Source organism: Malus domestica, chromosome 06 (genome assembly GCF_042453785.1).
Source record: "Malus domestica chromosome 06, GDT2T_hap1".
Classification (NCBI taxonomy): Eukaryota; Viridiplantae; Streptophyta; class Magnoliopsida; order Rosales; family Rosaceae; genus Malus; species Malus domestica.
Genome location: NC_091666.1, coordinates 28,972,685 through 28,989,876, shown reverse-complemented (window position 1 = coordinate 28,989,876; position 17,192 = coordinate 28,972,685). Strand labels below are relative to the sequence as shown.

The following is a 17,192-nucleotide window of genomic DNA, read 5'->3' as shown; positions in this document are numbered from 1 at the left end:
TCAATACATAAGCCGACTGAAGTAATTGGGTCGACTGATAAATAGAATGGGTCGACTGATAAATAGAATGGGTCGACTGATAAAGGCAACAGTCAGCCCTAGTTCAATACATAAGCCGACTGAAGTAATTGGGTCGACTGATAAATAGAATGGGTCGACTAATAAAGGCAACAGTCAGCCCTTTTACACATAATCAGTTTAAGTAAAGCATTAACTTTAACATTTCCATCCTAAATTTTTTTTCTGGACTTTTACACTACGACCCCTTGTGGTAAGATTCCTGGCTCCGCCACTGGTTGTGCATAATGTGAATGAGCATAGAATTATGCTTAATGAGCAAGAAGGACATGGAAAGAAATTGTTAGGAGCATTTTCAGTCTTAACTCTTCAAGAATATATTTTGCTACATAATGTCAAGGAGTAGAAGAAATTTTGTTTTACCATTTCAAATCAAAAAACTTGATTCCCCTTGAACTAAAGTGATCTTCAAGAGGTGGATTTTGTATAATAGTAAATAAATGAAGAAAAAAATATTAGTAACAAACAAAGAGTAGGAAATAACTTCATTAAAGTTAATATTTTACATTAAAGTACATCTATCTAACCACCATAACCAACCTAAGCAAACTTGTCATACCCTGCGTATGCATCATATTATCAAATATTCATAACCTGCCTACACATCAGATTGTCAACAAAATATTCTTAACCTGCCTAAACATCATAATACCAACAAAAAGTAGTTCTTCACCATTATGGTGTCATCTAATAAGTCATTAGATTTACAAAACATTCACAATTTTCCCTGATATGTCATTATGGCAGTAAGCACGTCATAGCAAAAAACTAGCATTCACATTATTTGGACCATCACTTAGATGTCGTTATGCATCCAAGTCTGCAACAAAGTAGTCACATATGCACTCTTCCTTTCATCAGACATGTTGAAAAACACCCTCAAAAGGTCATGTTCTTTGGCCAAGAAGTTAGTGACTTTAAATAAATCCATGGGAGACAAAAACTCCATTTTGGTCAACTCACTATCAAGTTTTTGTTGCATTTCGGTCAGATTTATATCGGTTGACAGTGCATGAACTAGACCATCAATCTTAGGTCCCACATCGGCTATAGCTTTAGCCATAATAGAGAATTGCTTGGCCATTTCATCCGCTACTCTTGTCCTTTTGCGACTAATGTTTGATGTGTTACTTTCTGCATTCCTTTGTTGTTGGGTATTTGGTACTGAGAAAGAAGTATCAAAGTCATTTCCACTTTCATCCTCACCTTCATGTTGATTGACATTGGCATCTTCAAGTCTAACTTCTTCTTCATCGTCATCAGCGTTACCAGCATTTGCACCCATAGCACGATCTTTTGCATAAATCTCTCCCAAACTGTGGTAGTGCGGAAAAGGCTTATCGTACAATCCACTTGCATCCTTTTTACCCTACAAAAAAAAAACACAAAACACAAGACGTGTAATACAATATATTAATTCTTGGTCTATTACAGGATGAAGAGGGCAGCGTAAAGAGGAAGAAGTGAAAAATCGATCTTTGAAGAAAGGACAAGAGGCAGAACAATTAATAATGGACAGGGCAGGATGTTTTGACGTGTGCTAGCTATGGAAAACAAAAAAATAATGTTAAGTTTTTCCTTTTTTCAGAGGGATGATGGGTGAACCTTTCCGAAAAGATATACATATATATATATACTCTTTTATGTTGCCACACAAGCTGGCAGATCAACAGATCATCTATAAGTTTGTCATAACTCTTTTTTCTTTACAGTATGAAAGAGCTGGTATTTAAAAAGCTATGTCTTTCATACAAGTCTCAGTTTTTGTTTATGTGCACTGTAATCCTTCTAATATCTAGCTTCAAGTGGTTTCTGAGTGTATGGTGATGGTGTCAGTAAAGAACTTGGAATTACCTCCCATTGAGGTTTTTCTTTTTCTATGTATGTTGTTAGTGCATTATCCTGATTCGTAATTAAGAAGATGATGATATTAACTCTGAGATTTTGAACTCAGTGTAATTAATCAAGGAACTGAGATTCTAAAAACAAAACACAATCAGATAAAACAAAAAATACAATCAGATATACGCAAACCTTCGTAGCCTCGTCATACGCACTTTTCTCACAAGCCAACATCATTTTCTCTTCATTCCACTCAAACCCACTGAGAGCTAGCAATTCAGTTAAGGCAAAATATTTCTTCTGTTGGGTGATAGAGTTTAAATCAAGCTACATTTGCAAATTAAACCCAATTCTATTAGCAGGTAATAGAAACAAAACAATTGTCAATTTTTTTTAAGATTCATAATATACATGGCAAAAATATGCTCCAATTAACCCATATCATGAGATTTGTAGCATTACTCTATTACACAATGGCAAAAATTTGTAGTCCTAGTCTAAGCAAACACAAATTTGGTGAACAGTACTGTTTTTCTTATCCTGCTTCTTAGTCCGAGACTGCACCAAACGCTTCACTAAGTTAGTCCAGCTTAGTCCAGTCTAAGCCAGTCCAGCTTAGTCCCGGCAGCTAGTCCAGTCCGAGACAGTCCGGCGCAACAAACGCACCCTTAGTGTTTTAATCTAAGAGCTTTGTGCTTATGATCATAATCATTCATACTATGAATCACACTGTAAAGATCATCTCTGAAAAAATAAATTAAAAATAAGGTCGTTTAGTCAATTTATTGTAGTAAATACATAGACGATTCGTAATACTTTTACCAATACCGTTCATTTGTTTTTAAACAGTTTGATGACTAAATGACCTTAGTTTTAATTGATTTTTTACAAAGACGATCTTTATAGAGTGATTTATAAAATGAATGGTTTTGATTATAAAAACGAAGTTTTATAAATTGACAACAAACAATTTTGAGAAATTTTAAGTAAGAGTTCCTATTCATATTTGAGTAGCCAAATATTGTTGTTTCTTACGAACCTTATTTGCCTATATGATTAGTAAAAATTATTTTATTTTAAAAAATCAAATAAATTAGAAGAGAAAAATTAAAATTTTATTCCAAAAACCATGTAAAAAGAAATCCTCCTCACAAAAACGATAGATTTTTTTGTGTCACGAAACATGAACGGTAATTATGTGTCACATCCCTCTATCTTTTTTTTATTAATAATATGTTACGTATGTGCTTATTATATGATTTAACCGAACTCTTATTTTTTTAATAGAAAAATATCGATGTTCTCAAATAAAAAAATAAAAAAATAAGAAAATCTCCACAAAACCCCTACTCTACCACCGTCTCAACGTTCTAGAACACACACAAATATCGGTCAGTAATTACACCATCCCAAAAACCTCCGTCTTGATTCGATTTGCTTCCAATCTCTTCAATGGAACCAGATCTTCCGTCGCGATCCAATCGCAAGCGCCCCATCCCTGAGCTATCCGACTCCGATTCCGATTCCGACAGACCCACGGCGGAAAGGAAGGTTAAGTTTCCCAAGGGGAAGAAGGCGAAACGGGAAGACGAACCCGTGAAGATACGCAGAGCCGACGAGGACGACGACGAGATCGGGGGTGAGTTTCCGGACCCCCGTTTCGCCGCCAAAGAGCGCGAGAAGCGGCGGCGGTTCGGGGACGACGGGATCGGCGACGATGTCTCCGCCGCGGAAGTCGCGTACGGCGAGGAATTGGATTACGACAACTTCGTGGACGACGGGATTCAGATGGACCCTTTCAACTTAGAGAAGGAGAGGAAAGAGGGGTATTTCGATGCCGAGGGGAATTTCGTGGAGTATGCCGAGGGGAATCGCGTGAAGGATGCTTGGCTTGATAGTGTTGAAGCTGGGGTTACGAAATTACATGTTCCCAAGCCGAAAACCGAAGATGATGCGGCGGATTTGCCACCGGAAGATGAAGATATTGGGAAGATTAAGAGGCGCATTGCCGACGTGCTCGAGGAAGGCGAAACGGTGTTGCAGGCTCTGAGGAGGTTGAAGGGGGACAAGAAGGTGAAGATGTCACCGGAGACGAAGAGGGTTTTCGACCAGCTGACTGAGGACGCTGTGACGCTGATGGACAAGCACGGGGAGTACGATGTGAATCATGAGAAGAAGGAGATTTTCGAAAGGGAGGCTCAAGGGTACGAGACTTTAGCTAGGGCAAGACTCGAAGGCATCCCGGCCGCGCCAGTTGGGAATGACAACAATGGTGGTGAATCTGCTGGAGATGGATATGATATGTTTGGTGAGGATGATGATGAAGAAGATGCTAATGCTGCTGCTAGACCCTCGGATTCTAACGGAGCAGGAGCCGGTTCGTCTGAAGGGCAGAATGATTATGTGTTTGATGAGAATTCGGGGTACTATTACAGCAGCAGTTTGGGGTACTATTACGATCCATCCACAGGACTATTTTGCTCTGCTGCATCTGGGGTTTGGTACTCATACAATGAGGAGACTGGCGCGTATGATGAAGTTCCTCACCACGATCAGGCTGCTTCTGCTGCGGCCGCCACCACCACCGGTGTGAATTGAAGAGGATGAAAGAGATTTGCTGCTGCGGAACGTTGTATTATCTGCACTTGTTGATAGGTTAGAATTTAGATGTCAAATCGCTGTTGACTTCTATTGTATTTTTATTGCATAACAAGGAAGATTTTAGACATGATTAGCATAATTTCAAAATTAGTGCTTAAACATGATCGTTTTGTATAGATTAAATACCTGTTGCTGCTTGATGTGATGCTACATTTCATAACAGGGTGTATAGATTCGATGATGATTTTTGTATAGATCAAACCATATTACGCCTCTGTGGAAGCAGAAGATTATAGAACTTATCATGCAAAAAGAAACTCTTTCCCTTGCTATCAACAGCCTTTTTCCACCCGCACCATCCGCCATTTACAATTTTCTTGTGTTCGTCACTGCCTGTGTAGTGAGGATCGAGTATTAGGAACGCGCAATCTCCGCTTGCTTCGTTGTAATCAACTCCCAATAGCGTATATGCCAGAACTCCACCACCTGCATTTATACATCGAATAATAAGAGGCTATCATTTCGTGTTTCATCAATTGTTTCTGCAAAATATCATACCATCTTTCATCCAGAGAAGCGTCAAGTTTACGGGACGGGGAAGAAGTAGAACTAACCAATCATAATAGGTGTTCCTTGAGTCTCGAAGTGTAAGGCCAGCTCTCGACATTTTTCGGGAAGCTCAGCACCAGATCGGACATTCATGACTTTGCAACTAACCTGTTCAATACAAGAAACTAATCTCGTTAAACTCCGGTGCGTTTTATTTGAGAAATTCTCAGTAAACCACATTGATGGTACTTACACCCAATAGCTTGTACAGGACAAAGCTCAACTCGATGGCGCCAATCCATTCGTGTGACCCGATGAAAGAAGGATCTTTATCACCAATCTCTACAAGTGCCTGCTGTATTTCCCTAATATCACTTTGGCTTGTCAGATGAAATTATATGATGCCGATATGAGGTGTTGGAAAAGAAAGCGAAACAATTAACCAAGGCAAAGCAAATCCTGTGCTTGGCACATCTTTTACCTATGAGAAGGAACTTGTACGGATGTGTAGTGTTGGAGTCTGAACCATGAAATGATCGTTTGTAGAGAGCGATAAGCACAACCCCAACCCTAGCAAGGAAATGAAACAACAGTTGACATAACTGAATTTCAAACTCATAGAAGGCCAAGACGGGCACTCCGGGAAATGAACTATTAGACGGCTTTAATTCAATCATAACGAAAATTCAACCTAACCGCAGCTTAATGTATATTCTCGACAAGATATTACGAATACTAGGTATAGAGATCGCTCATTACCGAATCATTAAAGGCATCTTGTAGATAATGGTAGTATTCATAAGAGCCTTGCACCAAAGACACACTGCCCCCAGAAACTGCATAAAGACATAAGATTACCAAGCAAAATCCCGCTAATAGAAGGCAGGGAAAGGGAATAAACAAAGAAACAAGAGCAGACACCAACCGCCACTGCTTGGAATCCCAACGTGTACATCTTTGAGCAAACTAGAACCTGAAATTACCATAGAATTGTATCAAAATAGTTATTACCAACAAAAAAACCAAGGAAAAAGAAAACGTTTCTTTATGGAGACGGGATGACGTTGCCTATTCAATGGAAAATGGTTTACCTTTCCACTTTGCATCACTCCTTACAACATCCCTCGATGTAGAGATATCGAGAGCGTTGGCAATTCTTAGAAGAGGACGATCAAAAGGTAAACCCAGTCTTAAGTGTAAAGATTTTCTAACTTCAACTGCAGAAAGCAATGGCAAGATTAAGAAAACTAATTCCAAGAGCAAATTACAAAAGAAACTTGTATAAGCTTCCTCTCTAAAAATCTATCCATCTAAGAAATAATACTACCTTTACCACATTCACAAACACTGAAGCAAAAGCAACTTTTTAATCATAAAAGAGATGTGAGTGTTTATTTTGATGATAAAAAAAACAATCTCTAAGTTTTCTGTGAGGAGCCCGAGCCACTTAACAGCATCTTAACCTTTTTGTTTTAAGACTAGTACTCTTTCAAAAGTAGATTGTTTGGAAGAAAATTTGATCTTTGCCACTGCGTACCTTGCTTCATTTCTGTTTCCCCATAGTTGAGTTCATAGACAACAGTGATCGGATGCAGAACACCAGGAGGGCTAAAGTGATATGGATGTAGCTGCAAACGCAACAAACAAAATAGTTACTTGAAGTTTGATCTGGCTGTTCTGATAATCATTAATCACTGTACTAGCTTTTTATTCAATATTTCTGTGAGCGGGCATCAGATGCTACGGAATGTCCAGACAAAGCTTAAGGTTTTCGAGCATGTGCACATATGTGCTAGTCCATAATTATATGATATGGGAGCACAAGCACAGTGTAAATTTCAAATAAAGTAAGAAAATTGAACAGTGGAATGAGGATAATGCCAATAAGACTGGACCTTTTCATACATAAAGAAGAAAAGAAACTAGTTTCTTAGTAAAAAGAACTTGGTAAACCCAAAGTGTGAATTTTAAGGGTTCACAATCAACAATTGGCCTTCTGCCAGATGATGTCTTTATGAATTACAGTAGCAGAAAGCATGCACATGGAAAGAGAGCGTGGAACGGAAATTACTCGCTTGTACTAGAATTAATCTTGTGTTTCTGAATTTTCTGGTTGAATTAGACCTAGTTTGGGAGTGAGGTGCTTAAAAAAAAAGCACCCATGAAAAAAAGCTGTGAGGGTTTTAGGTGTTTGGTAAACTGAAAAAAAATGGCTTATTTTGGAAGCTGCTGTGGGAATAAGCTGAAATCAAAGGAAAAAGCTGAAGCTGCTATTTGCAGCTTTGGAAAACTGGCTTTTTTTCAAAGCACACGGAGCTACAGTGCTTCTTTAATGAAAAGACCCACTATTAGACTGTTTTTTTTTTCCAAAAGCACTTTTACAAAAAAGTTTACCAAACACTCTGCTGATTTATTTCACAGCCGCTTATTCTCACAGCAGCTTTTTTTCAAAGCACAGCAATACCAAACCAGCCCTTAGTATTTAGATGGATAGTAAGAACGAGAGATCCATATGATATTATACAAGATATGGTTTGCCTTACCTGAGGATGTTGTGCTAAGAGGTTGGGTAGGACTGTATTTCCCACTAAATTAAACTGATCAATCAACCCCGGGATCAATAACTTTGAAACTGCATGCTTCAGTGGGAGACCCTTGGCTGAATAGCAGAGCACTTCTAGCTTAAAATCGACCACCAAAACTTTGGCTTCTTCCAAAGCTGAAACCACACAATTTAAATTCCATTAAACTGAGTACAAATATAATCTCCACTAGAAAGCTTCATATTTGAAAATGTATATATGTACCTCATATGATTAAGAGTGCAAGCAATACCTGGAAAATATTCTGCAACGGGTGCCGTAGATTTTTCTGACTTATCCGAACTATTCAGCAGAATGCTTACTTGGATTCTATCTGCATGCTAAGCAGGAAAGATATTCAAAAACTGAATTCTAATATTTACTGTTATTGCTAAAAGAAGATTTAAACAAACTACCAAGGGAAAAATTACAAGATCTCAAATAAGCAATCAATCACTTTCACTTTGTCCTACCTCAACAGAATATACCCGTGCACTTTTTTTACTTTCTAAACAGAAGTGGGAACATGACAAAAGACCAGCCTCAGAATCTTGAGCGCTTTCTCCCGCAAGTTTGACATTTGAGAGATCTGTGTCAAAATCCAAATCTACACCGCGGAGGATGACAGGTTGGGGTACTTCGGCAGATGTTTTGCTTAATGCTTCTACCAAGTACGCAGCCTTTGGATCTTTGAATTTTGCAATAACTGCTTCAGTTGCATGCCGAAACATCTTTTCTGAATCTAATACAATAGTACACGAGAAATGAACACCATTCAAATCAATTTGCAATAAAGCACATGGATCTCTTCATCCAAAAGGCAGAGTTAAACCGCGGCTAAATTTTATCCAATTGCAAGTATGAAATCAGAAATGAATGAGAAGGCCTTTGGGAAAAAAAAAGTGACTATGAACAAATCCAGCTACATTCTCGTCAATAGACACTACACAAAGCCTTTGTTTTTAAAGCGGTCAACTATAGTATAGTTAGTCTATGAATCTACCCTTCTACCACACACCAGCGTTCCACCACCCCGAAACACTGCAATCTATCTAGACTCGTATAATATAATGCTTCAGAAATCGTTATGCATTCATTTTAGCGAGTAAAAGCTCCCGTCAGTAGCTCATTCATCCACAAGCAAACCAAATCACAGTACCAAATATAACAAACAACCAAGCCTGAACCACCACCAATGCTCAATCAAATTTCCAAATGAAACTACACAACTCTACGAAAAAACACCACCCGAAAAACTTACCCTTTGGCTTGTTAGCTGGATAATAGATTGGCAGCTTAAACGGAAGCTCACACCGGAGCAGACAGCCCCTCTCCCAAACATACTTTTCAGGATGACCATCATACAACACATTCACAGCTTCAAAGCTGGTCAAGCTCTCGGATTTCGACACGAAAAACTGAATGTCACCGCCCCTACAATCCGCAACACCACCAATTACTTGTCGACTATCCAATTTTTTTCCATTTTCTCTGCGGAGCAGCTTCCGCAGCCTTCGTGCCGCAGCAATTGCCTCGCCGGCGGCGCTCATTCCATCACCGGAATTTGCAACGACCAATGCTCCGATCACCTCAAATCCTTTCAACAGTAATGTCCGAAGCTCTTCTGCTCAGATTACGAAAACTAATCAAAATTCGAACTGCAAATGCCCGAAAGCACTAAATTTATTCAATTTCTTCGATTTCCTCGCGAAACAAACAGAATTCCGGTACCTGATTCTCTGCGGTAGTCGGGAGAGGAGGAATCGGTGTGGATGCATCTGACGGCGGAAACGACGGTGTGTGGCGGGAAAAATGGGGATCCAATCAGCCATTGGAGGCCCGGTTCGTTCTTGTCAAGGACGAGCTTAGGGCATAGAACTCGAACGCTTGTACTCTCGTTTACGTTCTCCATTCACTCTGACTGTGAGCTTTGCTCAAACCAGAGCTGCTCTCGTCTTCCCGATTTCACTGCCTTCCGCCGTTTCGGAGAGGCCGAAACTTTGATAACTGAAAATCGGAGTGGGTTTATGGGCCATTTGGGTCCAATAATTGTTCAATCGTTGTACTTTGGCCCATTGGCTTAGCGATTGGATCCAAGGGATTGTTTGAAGTTGATATGGAACCAAAAGCGATTTTTAATAATTAAATCAAAGAAGAATCTAGTGATAAACAAAATATATGTGTGGAACCATCTTCATTTCATTTTACTTTTTGAAATTTTGCACATCCAATTGCTCAAGCAATCACGTAAGCGAATCTCGACTATTGATGCATTATGAGACCTACGTGCATCAATAGTCAAGAACAAACAACCGTTACATCTTATAGAACTTCAACTTTTGAGCACCTAAAACCCCAAAAGTTTTTTTCTCCAAAGATTTAAATAAACTGAAAATATAACTTTAGCCCTTAAAACTTAATTTTCTCTACATAAAACCCAACATAGGTTTTTTACTTGAATAAAACACATTGACTAGATTTCACATCAACAAATTCATTAATTATGTTTGACTTTACACATTTATAAATTCCGAATGCCTAAAACACCCCTATTTGAATTTTTTTTAAATTTATTGATAAACCATATTTGGATGTTTGATGTACATAATTAATGTCATGCAGATTGTAAGGAAGAATTAATGACTTTACAAAAAAAAAAAAAACCACTAACGTTATAAATTCATTGCCTAATATATAATAACATAAAACATGTCTAATATATGTTATTATACATGCTTAATTAAGTTAATAAAATTATATTTTACATATTAATGTAGGTAAATTATTTCAGATACACATATATACATATATATATGTAAAATTCATGTAAAATAATTGACCTACAAAAAATAAAATCATTTGATTCAAATAGTGCACCTACTATTAAAATTTTAAAATGTTAGATTGCTTTAAAAAAATAATTTACCCAAGATATGTAAAATACATGAAAAATAATTTACCTACATAATAACAAACCTAATATATGCAAAATACAACCAAAATAATTTACCTACATAATAAAATGTGTCAAATATATACATATATATATATATATATATGATATTGATAAATACAAAATAAAATACCTACATAACAAAAGAATGCTATTTGATTCAAAATTAATTTACTTACAAAATAAAAGCAAGGTTATTTGATTCGAAGTTAATTTACCTATTATTTGTACATATCTTATAATAATAAAATGTGTCAAATACAAGTGTTGATGCACAAAACCGGAGGTCTTGGAACAACGTAAATCCGACCGTGAATCTGCATGAAATGTATGTAACACAAGATGTATCGTGGTTCACCCCAAGGTTTGGGCTACGTCCACACTGATATTTGTATTTATCTGAGAGGTGAGGGAGAGAACCTCTGAATATGAGAGGGGATGTGAGAAGGGTGAAAAGGCTTAAGAAATGGCCTCGCCCTGTTGTGAGGGCGATGAGTCCTTTTATAGAATAAAGGCTTCTCACTTATTACATATTTGCCCATTCCTTTATTACATAATTACATTTAAGTCCCCTGTGTATTTGTACGAGATCTAAATACGGAGGCCCTAAATATGGTATAAACAGTAGTCCCAGAAGTCTTCAGTCAAGAGAGTCTTTTGGCTGGAGACTTGCAATTCAGTCCATGTGTGGGCCGAAGTAACTAGATGTTGTCTTGAACTGATGCTTGATATGAGGCGGTGCTCAATCTGAAATGATGCTCAATTAGAAGTAGCACATGCTGCGAGGCTGCTCGGCTCGTGGCTTATGTTGCCTTGGTTGGCTCGGCTTATGGCGTCGAAGGTGAGGGAATCCCTTTTATAGAATAAGGGCTCGCTCCTCAATACATGAATGATGGGCTAAAGTTGATGCTCTCTAATGATGGTGAGGGAGTCCCTTTTATAGAATAAGGGCTCGTTCCTCAATACATAAATGATGGGCTAGAGTTGATGCTCGTGGCGAGACAGTTGCTCAGTAGGCGGCGATGCTCTCTAATGGTGGTGAGGGAGTCCCTTTTATAGAATAAGAGCTCACTCCTCAATACATAAGTGATGGGTTAGGAGTGATGCTCGCGGCGAGGCGGTTGCTCAGCTGGCGGCGTTGCTCTCTAATGATGGTGAGGGAGTCCCTTTTATAAAATAAGGGCTCGCTCCTCAGTATATGAATAATGGGTGCTCTCTAATGAAACTGAGGGAGTCCCTTTTATAGAATAAGGGCTCGTTTATCAATACATAAGTAATGGGCTAAGTCCCCTAAGTATTTTTCATGAGGCCTAGTTGAGGCCCAATATATGGTACATAATGTAGTCCCCCAAGTCTTCGGTCAATAGAGTCTGTTGGCTGGAGACTTCAAATTGAATCCATGTATGGGCCGAAGTGGCGGTTGTTCGGAGGTGGTATTTATATACCCTGCACTGAAGCTTTGTAGGTGAAGCTTTGAAGTTAGAGCTCTGTAAATGAAGCTTTTGAAGCTGGAGTTTTTGTAAATGAAGCTTTTGAAGCTATAGCTCTGTAAATGAAGCTTTTGAAGCTAGAGCTCCGTAAATGAAGTTTTTGAAGCTGTTTGACATGAGTGATGCTCATGAATGTTTCTGTTGATTGACATGAGTGATGCTCATGGATGTTGTTATGAGTGATGCTCATGAATGTTGACATGAATGATGGTCATAAATGTTTATGTATGATTGTCATGAGTGATGCTCATGAATGTTTATGTATGAATGACATGAGTAATGCTCAAGTATAATTTGGAGTACTGGGCGTACTTTTGATCACCTGGTTGGTGGCATGAAGGAGAGTATGGGTTATACATTTCATCACCGGGTTGGTGGCATGAATGGCTAGTTGCCAAATGATATTAGAGTACAAGTTGTATATTTCATCACCTGGTTGGTGGTAATAGCGGCAGGTTGCTGAATAATTTTGGAGTACTGGACGTACTTTTGATCACCTGGTTGGTGGTAATAGCGACAGGTTGCCGAATAATTGTGGAGTACTGGGCGTACTTTTGGTCTGGCTCTTTTGGGCATATGCGTATTCGCCCTCCACATGACATTGTAGCCCATTATTTTGGGCTTGCCCTTTTCTTTTTTTTTTTACCCTTTGATGGGGTTTATACAGATGTCTCCAAAAGATAAAAATAAATTACATCATTCTGGTGGGATGTTTATTCCTTGCTTTTGTTTTTTTGGTTTGCTTTTGCTTTTCCCACTCAATTTCTTTCTCTTTTCCTTTTGCTTTCCACTGCGTCTCTGTCTCTGTCTCTTGGCGAAACTAGAAGGCTAACTCCACTTGTTTTTCTTGGACAGCCTGGTCATGCCCATCACTCCTTCTTTTTCTTTTTCTTTTTTTCTCTTTTCCTTTTGCACCCCGCTATGTCTCTCCACCTCTCTGCAGACTTGCTTTTCCTTTTTCTTTTCCTAGCGTACTTCTTTCTGTCTCTCCATTTCTCCGGCAGCCCAACCCATGATTGAAGTCGTCGTTGTCGAAACCATCAATGCATCTGCATTGGTACTCGTCCGTCATCTCGACGAGCTTTACTCGAGTACCCGTGGCATTCGAATCGCAATCACAGAATCCCTTAAGTTTTCATCCCAACTCTACCGTTTCGAAATCCAGCGAGAGCGGCGACTCCCCATCCGACTGAACCGAAATCGACCCGAAGGACCTGTATCTGAGACATGCAGATGATGTTAACGGCGCTGGACCTGCAGCTTTCTAAATTGAAACTGCTTCTGAACGAAATCGACGGGAATGATGCAGCTGTTTTGCGACGCTGAGCAATTTTGGAGAAGGAGGCTGTTATTCCAAGTCGGGTCGAAGTTCGGGCTGAAAAGTCCGATCACGGATTCGAATTGTTTTTTCACCGTGATTGTGAAACAGGGGAGCGCGCAGGAACGAGCATATCAAGACGAAGACGTCAATGGAAAACCCTATAATGAGGGCGGTTCTTCTTGGGATTTTATGAATCGGCTGAGTCAACTCAAAGCCGTGGATATTTTCTACACTGCTCTGCCCGAGCGCCCTCGTGGGCGGCGAAGCTTCATGAACATGAGTTGTGCCGAAAAAAGGATCTTATCCGGTTGCATTCCTTATTCACAGTCTCGCCGCAGAGGCTTAGGTTCCACGAGAAGGATGAAGCACCGAACCGCAGCAGAGTCAGAGTGACGGGGATTGCGCCAGTAAGGTTGTTTGCGGAGACATTGAACGTTTGGAGCGTGGTCTGGTTTAGAGGCGGGACCGGTCCACTGAACGTCTGTCCGGTAAATAGTCGTATTCACAGAAAAAACTGTACGGCAGTGGCGTTGGAAGAGAATGGAAGGGCGCCGTGTAAATCCGCTTTGGATTTGAAGGCAACGAGGACGAGAGCGTCGGGTGGGAGTGATGGTTGGTGCCTGAAGGCCTATAGGAAATAACAGTGGAGGTGGAGAGTGAGAGAAGAAGTAAAAAGATGTGCCATTTCTTGAAAATTGTTGGAGAAACGGAGCATAGCTGTCTGTGTCTTTGTGTGTTTTGCAGATTCACGGCGGAGGTGAAAAAATAAAAGAAAACCGACATAGTTTTTTGTGTCGATTCCCACAGACGGCGCCAAATGTTGATGCACAAAATCAGTGAGGACTTTGGTACAACAGAAAATGTTAAGTTTGTGACATTCGCTAGATTGCTCCGATCACTAGTGTGGATAAGTATGTAAATGGATAGGGACAGGGAAGCAAACACAAGATGTACGTGGTTCACCCAGATTGGCTACGTCCACGGAGTAGAGGAGTTCTCATTAATTGTGAAGGGTTTACACAAGTACATAGGTTCAAGCTCTCCTTTAGTGAGTACTAGTGAATGATTTAGTACAAATGACATTAGGAAATATTGTGAGAGAATGATCTCTATTTATAGAAGAGAGTTTCTAGTTTCATTCTGACATTGACACATGTCGTGTTGTGATTGGCTTCTGATGTTGACACGTGTCGCGTTATGATTGGCTTTTGATATCGACACGTGTCGCGCTGTGATTGGCCTTATGGTTGTAGGGAAACTTTTCTGGGTTCTTGACGGTATAACGTTGACCGGTGCTCAATAGTTTCGAGATTGGTCAAGTATGGTACAAACACTACTTCCCTAAGTTCCCGAGTGAGGGAAGCTCCTCGGTTGGGGACTTGCAAGATCCAAGCCATTGAGTAATCATGAAACTTCTAAGTACCAAAGTGTGGTATCATTTTCACTTGCCTTATCTGTCTCATACGTAGATGTGGCATCTTCTCTGGAAGTACTTTTCCTCCATCCAGGGGTGGTATCTTTAACTGATGAAGATGCACAAGGTAATGTATCAATTTCACTTGAAGCTTACTTGTAGTTTCAGGCTTGGTCAAGTGCGATACAAAGTGGTACAACTCACCTTTGTACCACCAACCAAGTGATGAAAACAACTCACCATTCATTCCACCTACCAGAAGACGAGTGGTACAACTTGTACATGTGAACTTCTAGCATTCACAAATAATAAAAAACTCTTAAGCTTGACAACTCAACTAAGGGAGCACTTATGCCCAACAAGAGTTATAGTCACCAATAAAGTCTTATTGCAAGCCAACAAAAACTTCAGTGCATGGCATACGAAGATTAAGTTATTCAGCCCTCTTGCATCTGCTTCAAACATTTCCCCTTTGTAACAATGCAAACACTACAACTTGTAGAAATCTTTACACACTCTTGATCAAGACAGTGTGAAGCAAAACCAATTTATGGTGCCAACAAGAGCTTCATCAATGAAGGGCAATCACAATTCTCAAAAGCTTCACACATTTTTGATCAAGACAGTGTGAAGCAAAACCAATTTATGGTGCCAACAAGAGCTTCATCAAAGGAGTTCAACCACAATTCTCAAAAGCTTCACACATTCTTGATCAAGACAATGTGAAGCAAAACCAATTTATGGTGCCAGCAAGAGCTTCATCAATGGAGGACAACCATAATTCTCAAAAGCTTTACATGTTCTTGATCAAGACAGTGTGAAGCAAAACCAATTTATGGTGCCAACAAGAGCTTCATCAAAGAAGTTCAACCATAATTCTCAAAAGCTTCACACACTCTTGATCAAGATAGTGTGAAGCAAAACCAATTTCTGGTGCCAACAAGAGCTTCATCAATGAAGGGCAACCACAATTCTCAAAAGCTTCACACACTCTTGATCAAGACAGTGTGAAGCAAAACCAATTTATGGTGCCAGCAAAAGCTTCATCAAAGAAGTTCAACCACAATTCTCAAAAGCTTCACACACTCTTGATCAAGACAGTGTGAAGCACAACCAATTTATGGTGCCAACAAAAACTTCACCAATGGAGGGCAACTACAATTCTCAGACCTTCGAAGCAAATTCAATTTATATGGTTCATCCAAACCTTCGACTACTACAAGGTGTGCCTTGCATCACAATCTCTTGCTCAACAGTGTGGAAGCAAAATTTGTATATGTTGTCTCTCCCACATTTTCAAATTTCTAGTTTCCCAAAAAAAAAAAAAATGGGAAATTCAACAAAGCTTCATCAATGGAGGACCACTACAAATTCTCAAAAGCTTCACACTATCTTGATCAAGATAGTGTGAAGCAAAATCAATTCATGGTACCCAACAAAAGCTTCAACTCCAAAGCTTCACCTACAAAGCTTCAACTCCAAACAAAAGCTTCAACACAAAAGCTTCACCCACAAAAGCTTCACCTATAAAAGCTTGACCCACAAAAGCTTGACCCACAAAAGCTTGACCCACAAAAGCTTTACCCACAAAAACTTGACCCACAAAAGCTTGACCCACAAAAGCTTCACCTACAAAGCTTCAACACAAAAGCTTCACCTACAAAAGCTTCACACTATCTTGATCAAGATAGTGTGAAGCAAAATCAATTCATGATGCCCAATAAAGCTTCAACCTCAAAGCTTCACCTACAAAGCTTTAAAAATATATATATATATATATATATATATATATTTTTTTTTTTTTTTTCAGAAATTCGAAAATTCAAAAATTCAGAAATTCGAAAATTCAAAACTTTGAAAATTCGAAAAAATAAATAAAAATTGCCTAGGCCTCATCTTCTTTGGGCCTAACAACTTTCATAACAAATATATATGAATGAGTTTTGGGCTACCACTTAGAAAGGAAATGCCTCATTTATCAACTCCCTCGACCGGAGACTTGAGGGACTCCTACCATATGCTACTGCATCTTGATACTCGGAAGTCTGACGACCACTCAGTGACTTGGATTTTTCAAGTCTCCAAACGAGAAGTTTTCCTCACTCGGGAAATTAAGGGAGCACTACCTCAACCTACATGCTCCACTCACAAAGCTTCAACATACAAGTTTCAACAAAAGGAAAAATTCAAACAACGTAGTGAAGAAGGCCTTGGTGTATTTAATACAATACGTTGAAATGAAGAAAAGCTTGTTTATTGATATCTCCGATAAGTTACAAATATGAACATATACATGAATCAAAATAAACAAACAAGAGGGAGCTTTCACAAAGGTTGCTCAGGAGAAGTCTCAGCAGTCGGC

General features: G+C 39.2%; 3 protein-coding genes across 6 annotated transcripts; 1 reads left to right on the top strand and 2 right to left on the bottom strand.

Annotated features, from left to right (window-relative positions):
- Positions 1 to 799: 799 nt before the first annotated feature.
- LOC114824532 (uncharacterized) lies at positions 800 to 3,384 on the bottom strand. The gene is made up of 2 exons (XM_029101700.2): positions 2,113 to 3,384; positions 800 to 1,447 (listed from the first exon to the last, which is right to left on the bottom strand). Exons 1-2 carry the CDS (start codon positions 2,155 to 2,157, stop codon positions 875 to 877), a joined length of 618 nt encoding a protein of 205 aa, XP_028957533.2. The 5' UTR covers positions 2,158 to 3,384; the 3' UTR covers positions 800 to 874.
- LOC103437634 (probable Ufm1-specific protease) lies at positions 3,177 to 9,668 on the bottom strand. 4 transcript variants are annotated; one of them, XR_011582369.1, is made up of 14 exons: positions 9,384 to 9,668; positions 8,914 to 9,276; positions 8,126 to 8,394; positions 7,906 to 7,993; positions 7,614 to 7,789; positions 6,608 to 6,698; positions 6,162 to 6,287; positions 5,996 to 6,043; positions 5,830 to 5,906; positions 5,552 to 5,640; positions 5,324 to 5,435; positions 5,080 to 5,238; positions 4,708 to 5,007; positions 3,177 to 4,559 (listed from the first exon to the last, which is right to left on the bottom strand). XR_011582369.1 is itself a non-coding variant. In XM_008376123.4 (13 exons), exons 1-13 carry the CDS (start codon positions 9,562 to 9,564, stop codon positions 4,778 to 4,780), a joined length of 1,953 nt encoding a protein of 650 aa, XP_008374345.3. In that variant the 5' UTR covers positions 9,565 to 9,656; the 3' UTR covers positions 4,669 to 4,777. The 4 variants fall into 4 exon arrangements, 1 of the variants encoding a protein (XP_008374345.3); XR_011582368.1 differs by having other exon boundaries at positions 5,136 to 5,238; positions 9,384 to 9,656; XR_011582370.1 differs by lacking the exon at positions 3,177 to 4,559 and having other exon boundaries at positions 4,669 to 5,007; positions 9,384 to 9,656.
- LOC103437669 (uncharacterized) lies at positions 3,373 to 4,682 on the top strand. Its single transcript, XM_029103925.2, has one exon. It carries the CDS (start codon positions 3,373 to 3,375, stop codon positions 4,516 to 4,518), a length of 1,146 nt encoding a protein of 381 aa, XP_028959758.2. The 3' UTR covers positions 4,519 to 4,682.
- Positions 9,669 to 17,192: the final 7,524 nt, after the last annotated feature.

Bases quoted from the DNA above. Each gene is read 5' to 3' on its own strand.
- LOC114824532 (XM_029101700.2), bottom strand. From the start codon at position 2,157: ATGATGTTGGCTTGTGAGAAAAGTGCGTATGACGAGGCTACGAAG. The intron at 1,448-2,112 runs GTTTGCGTATAT...TTTTTTTTGTAG, and splicing joins CGTATGACGAGGCTACGAAG to GGTAAAAAGGATGCAAGTGG.
- LOC103437669 (XM_029103925.2), top strand. From the start codon at position 3,373: ATGGAACCAGATCTTCCGTCGCGATCCAATCGCAAGCGCCCCATCCCT.
- LOC103437634 (XM_008376123.4), bottom strand. From the start codon at position 9,564: ATGGAGAACGTAAACGAGAGTACAAGCGTTCGAGTTCTATGCCCTAAG. The intron at 6,699-7,613 runs GTAAGGCAAACC...TTGCGTTTGCAG, and splicing joins TCTTAGCACAACATCCTCAG to CTACATCCATATCACTTTAG. The intron at 5,907-5,995 runs GTTGGTGTCTGC...GTCTTTATGCAG, and splicing joins TGGGATTCCAAGCAGTGGCG to TTTCTGGGGGCAGTGTGTCT.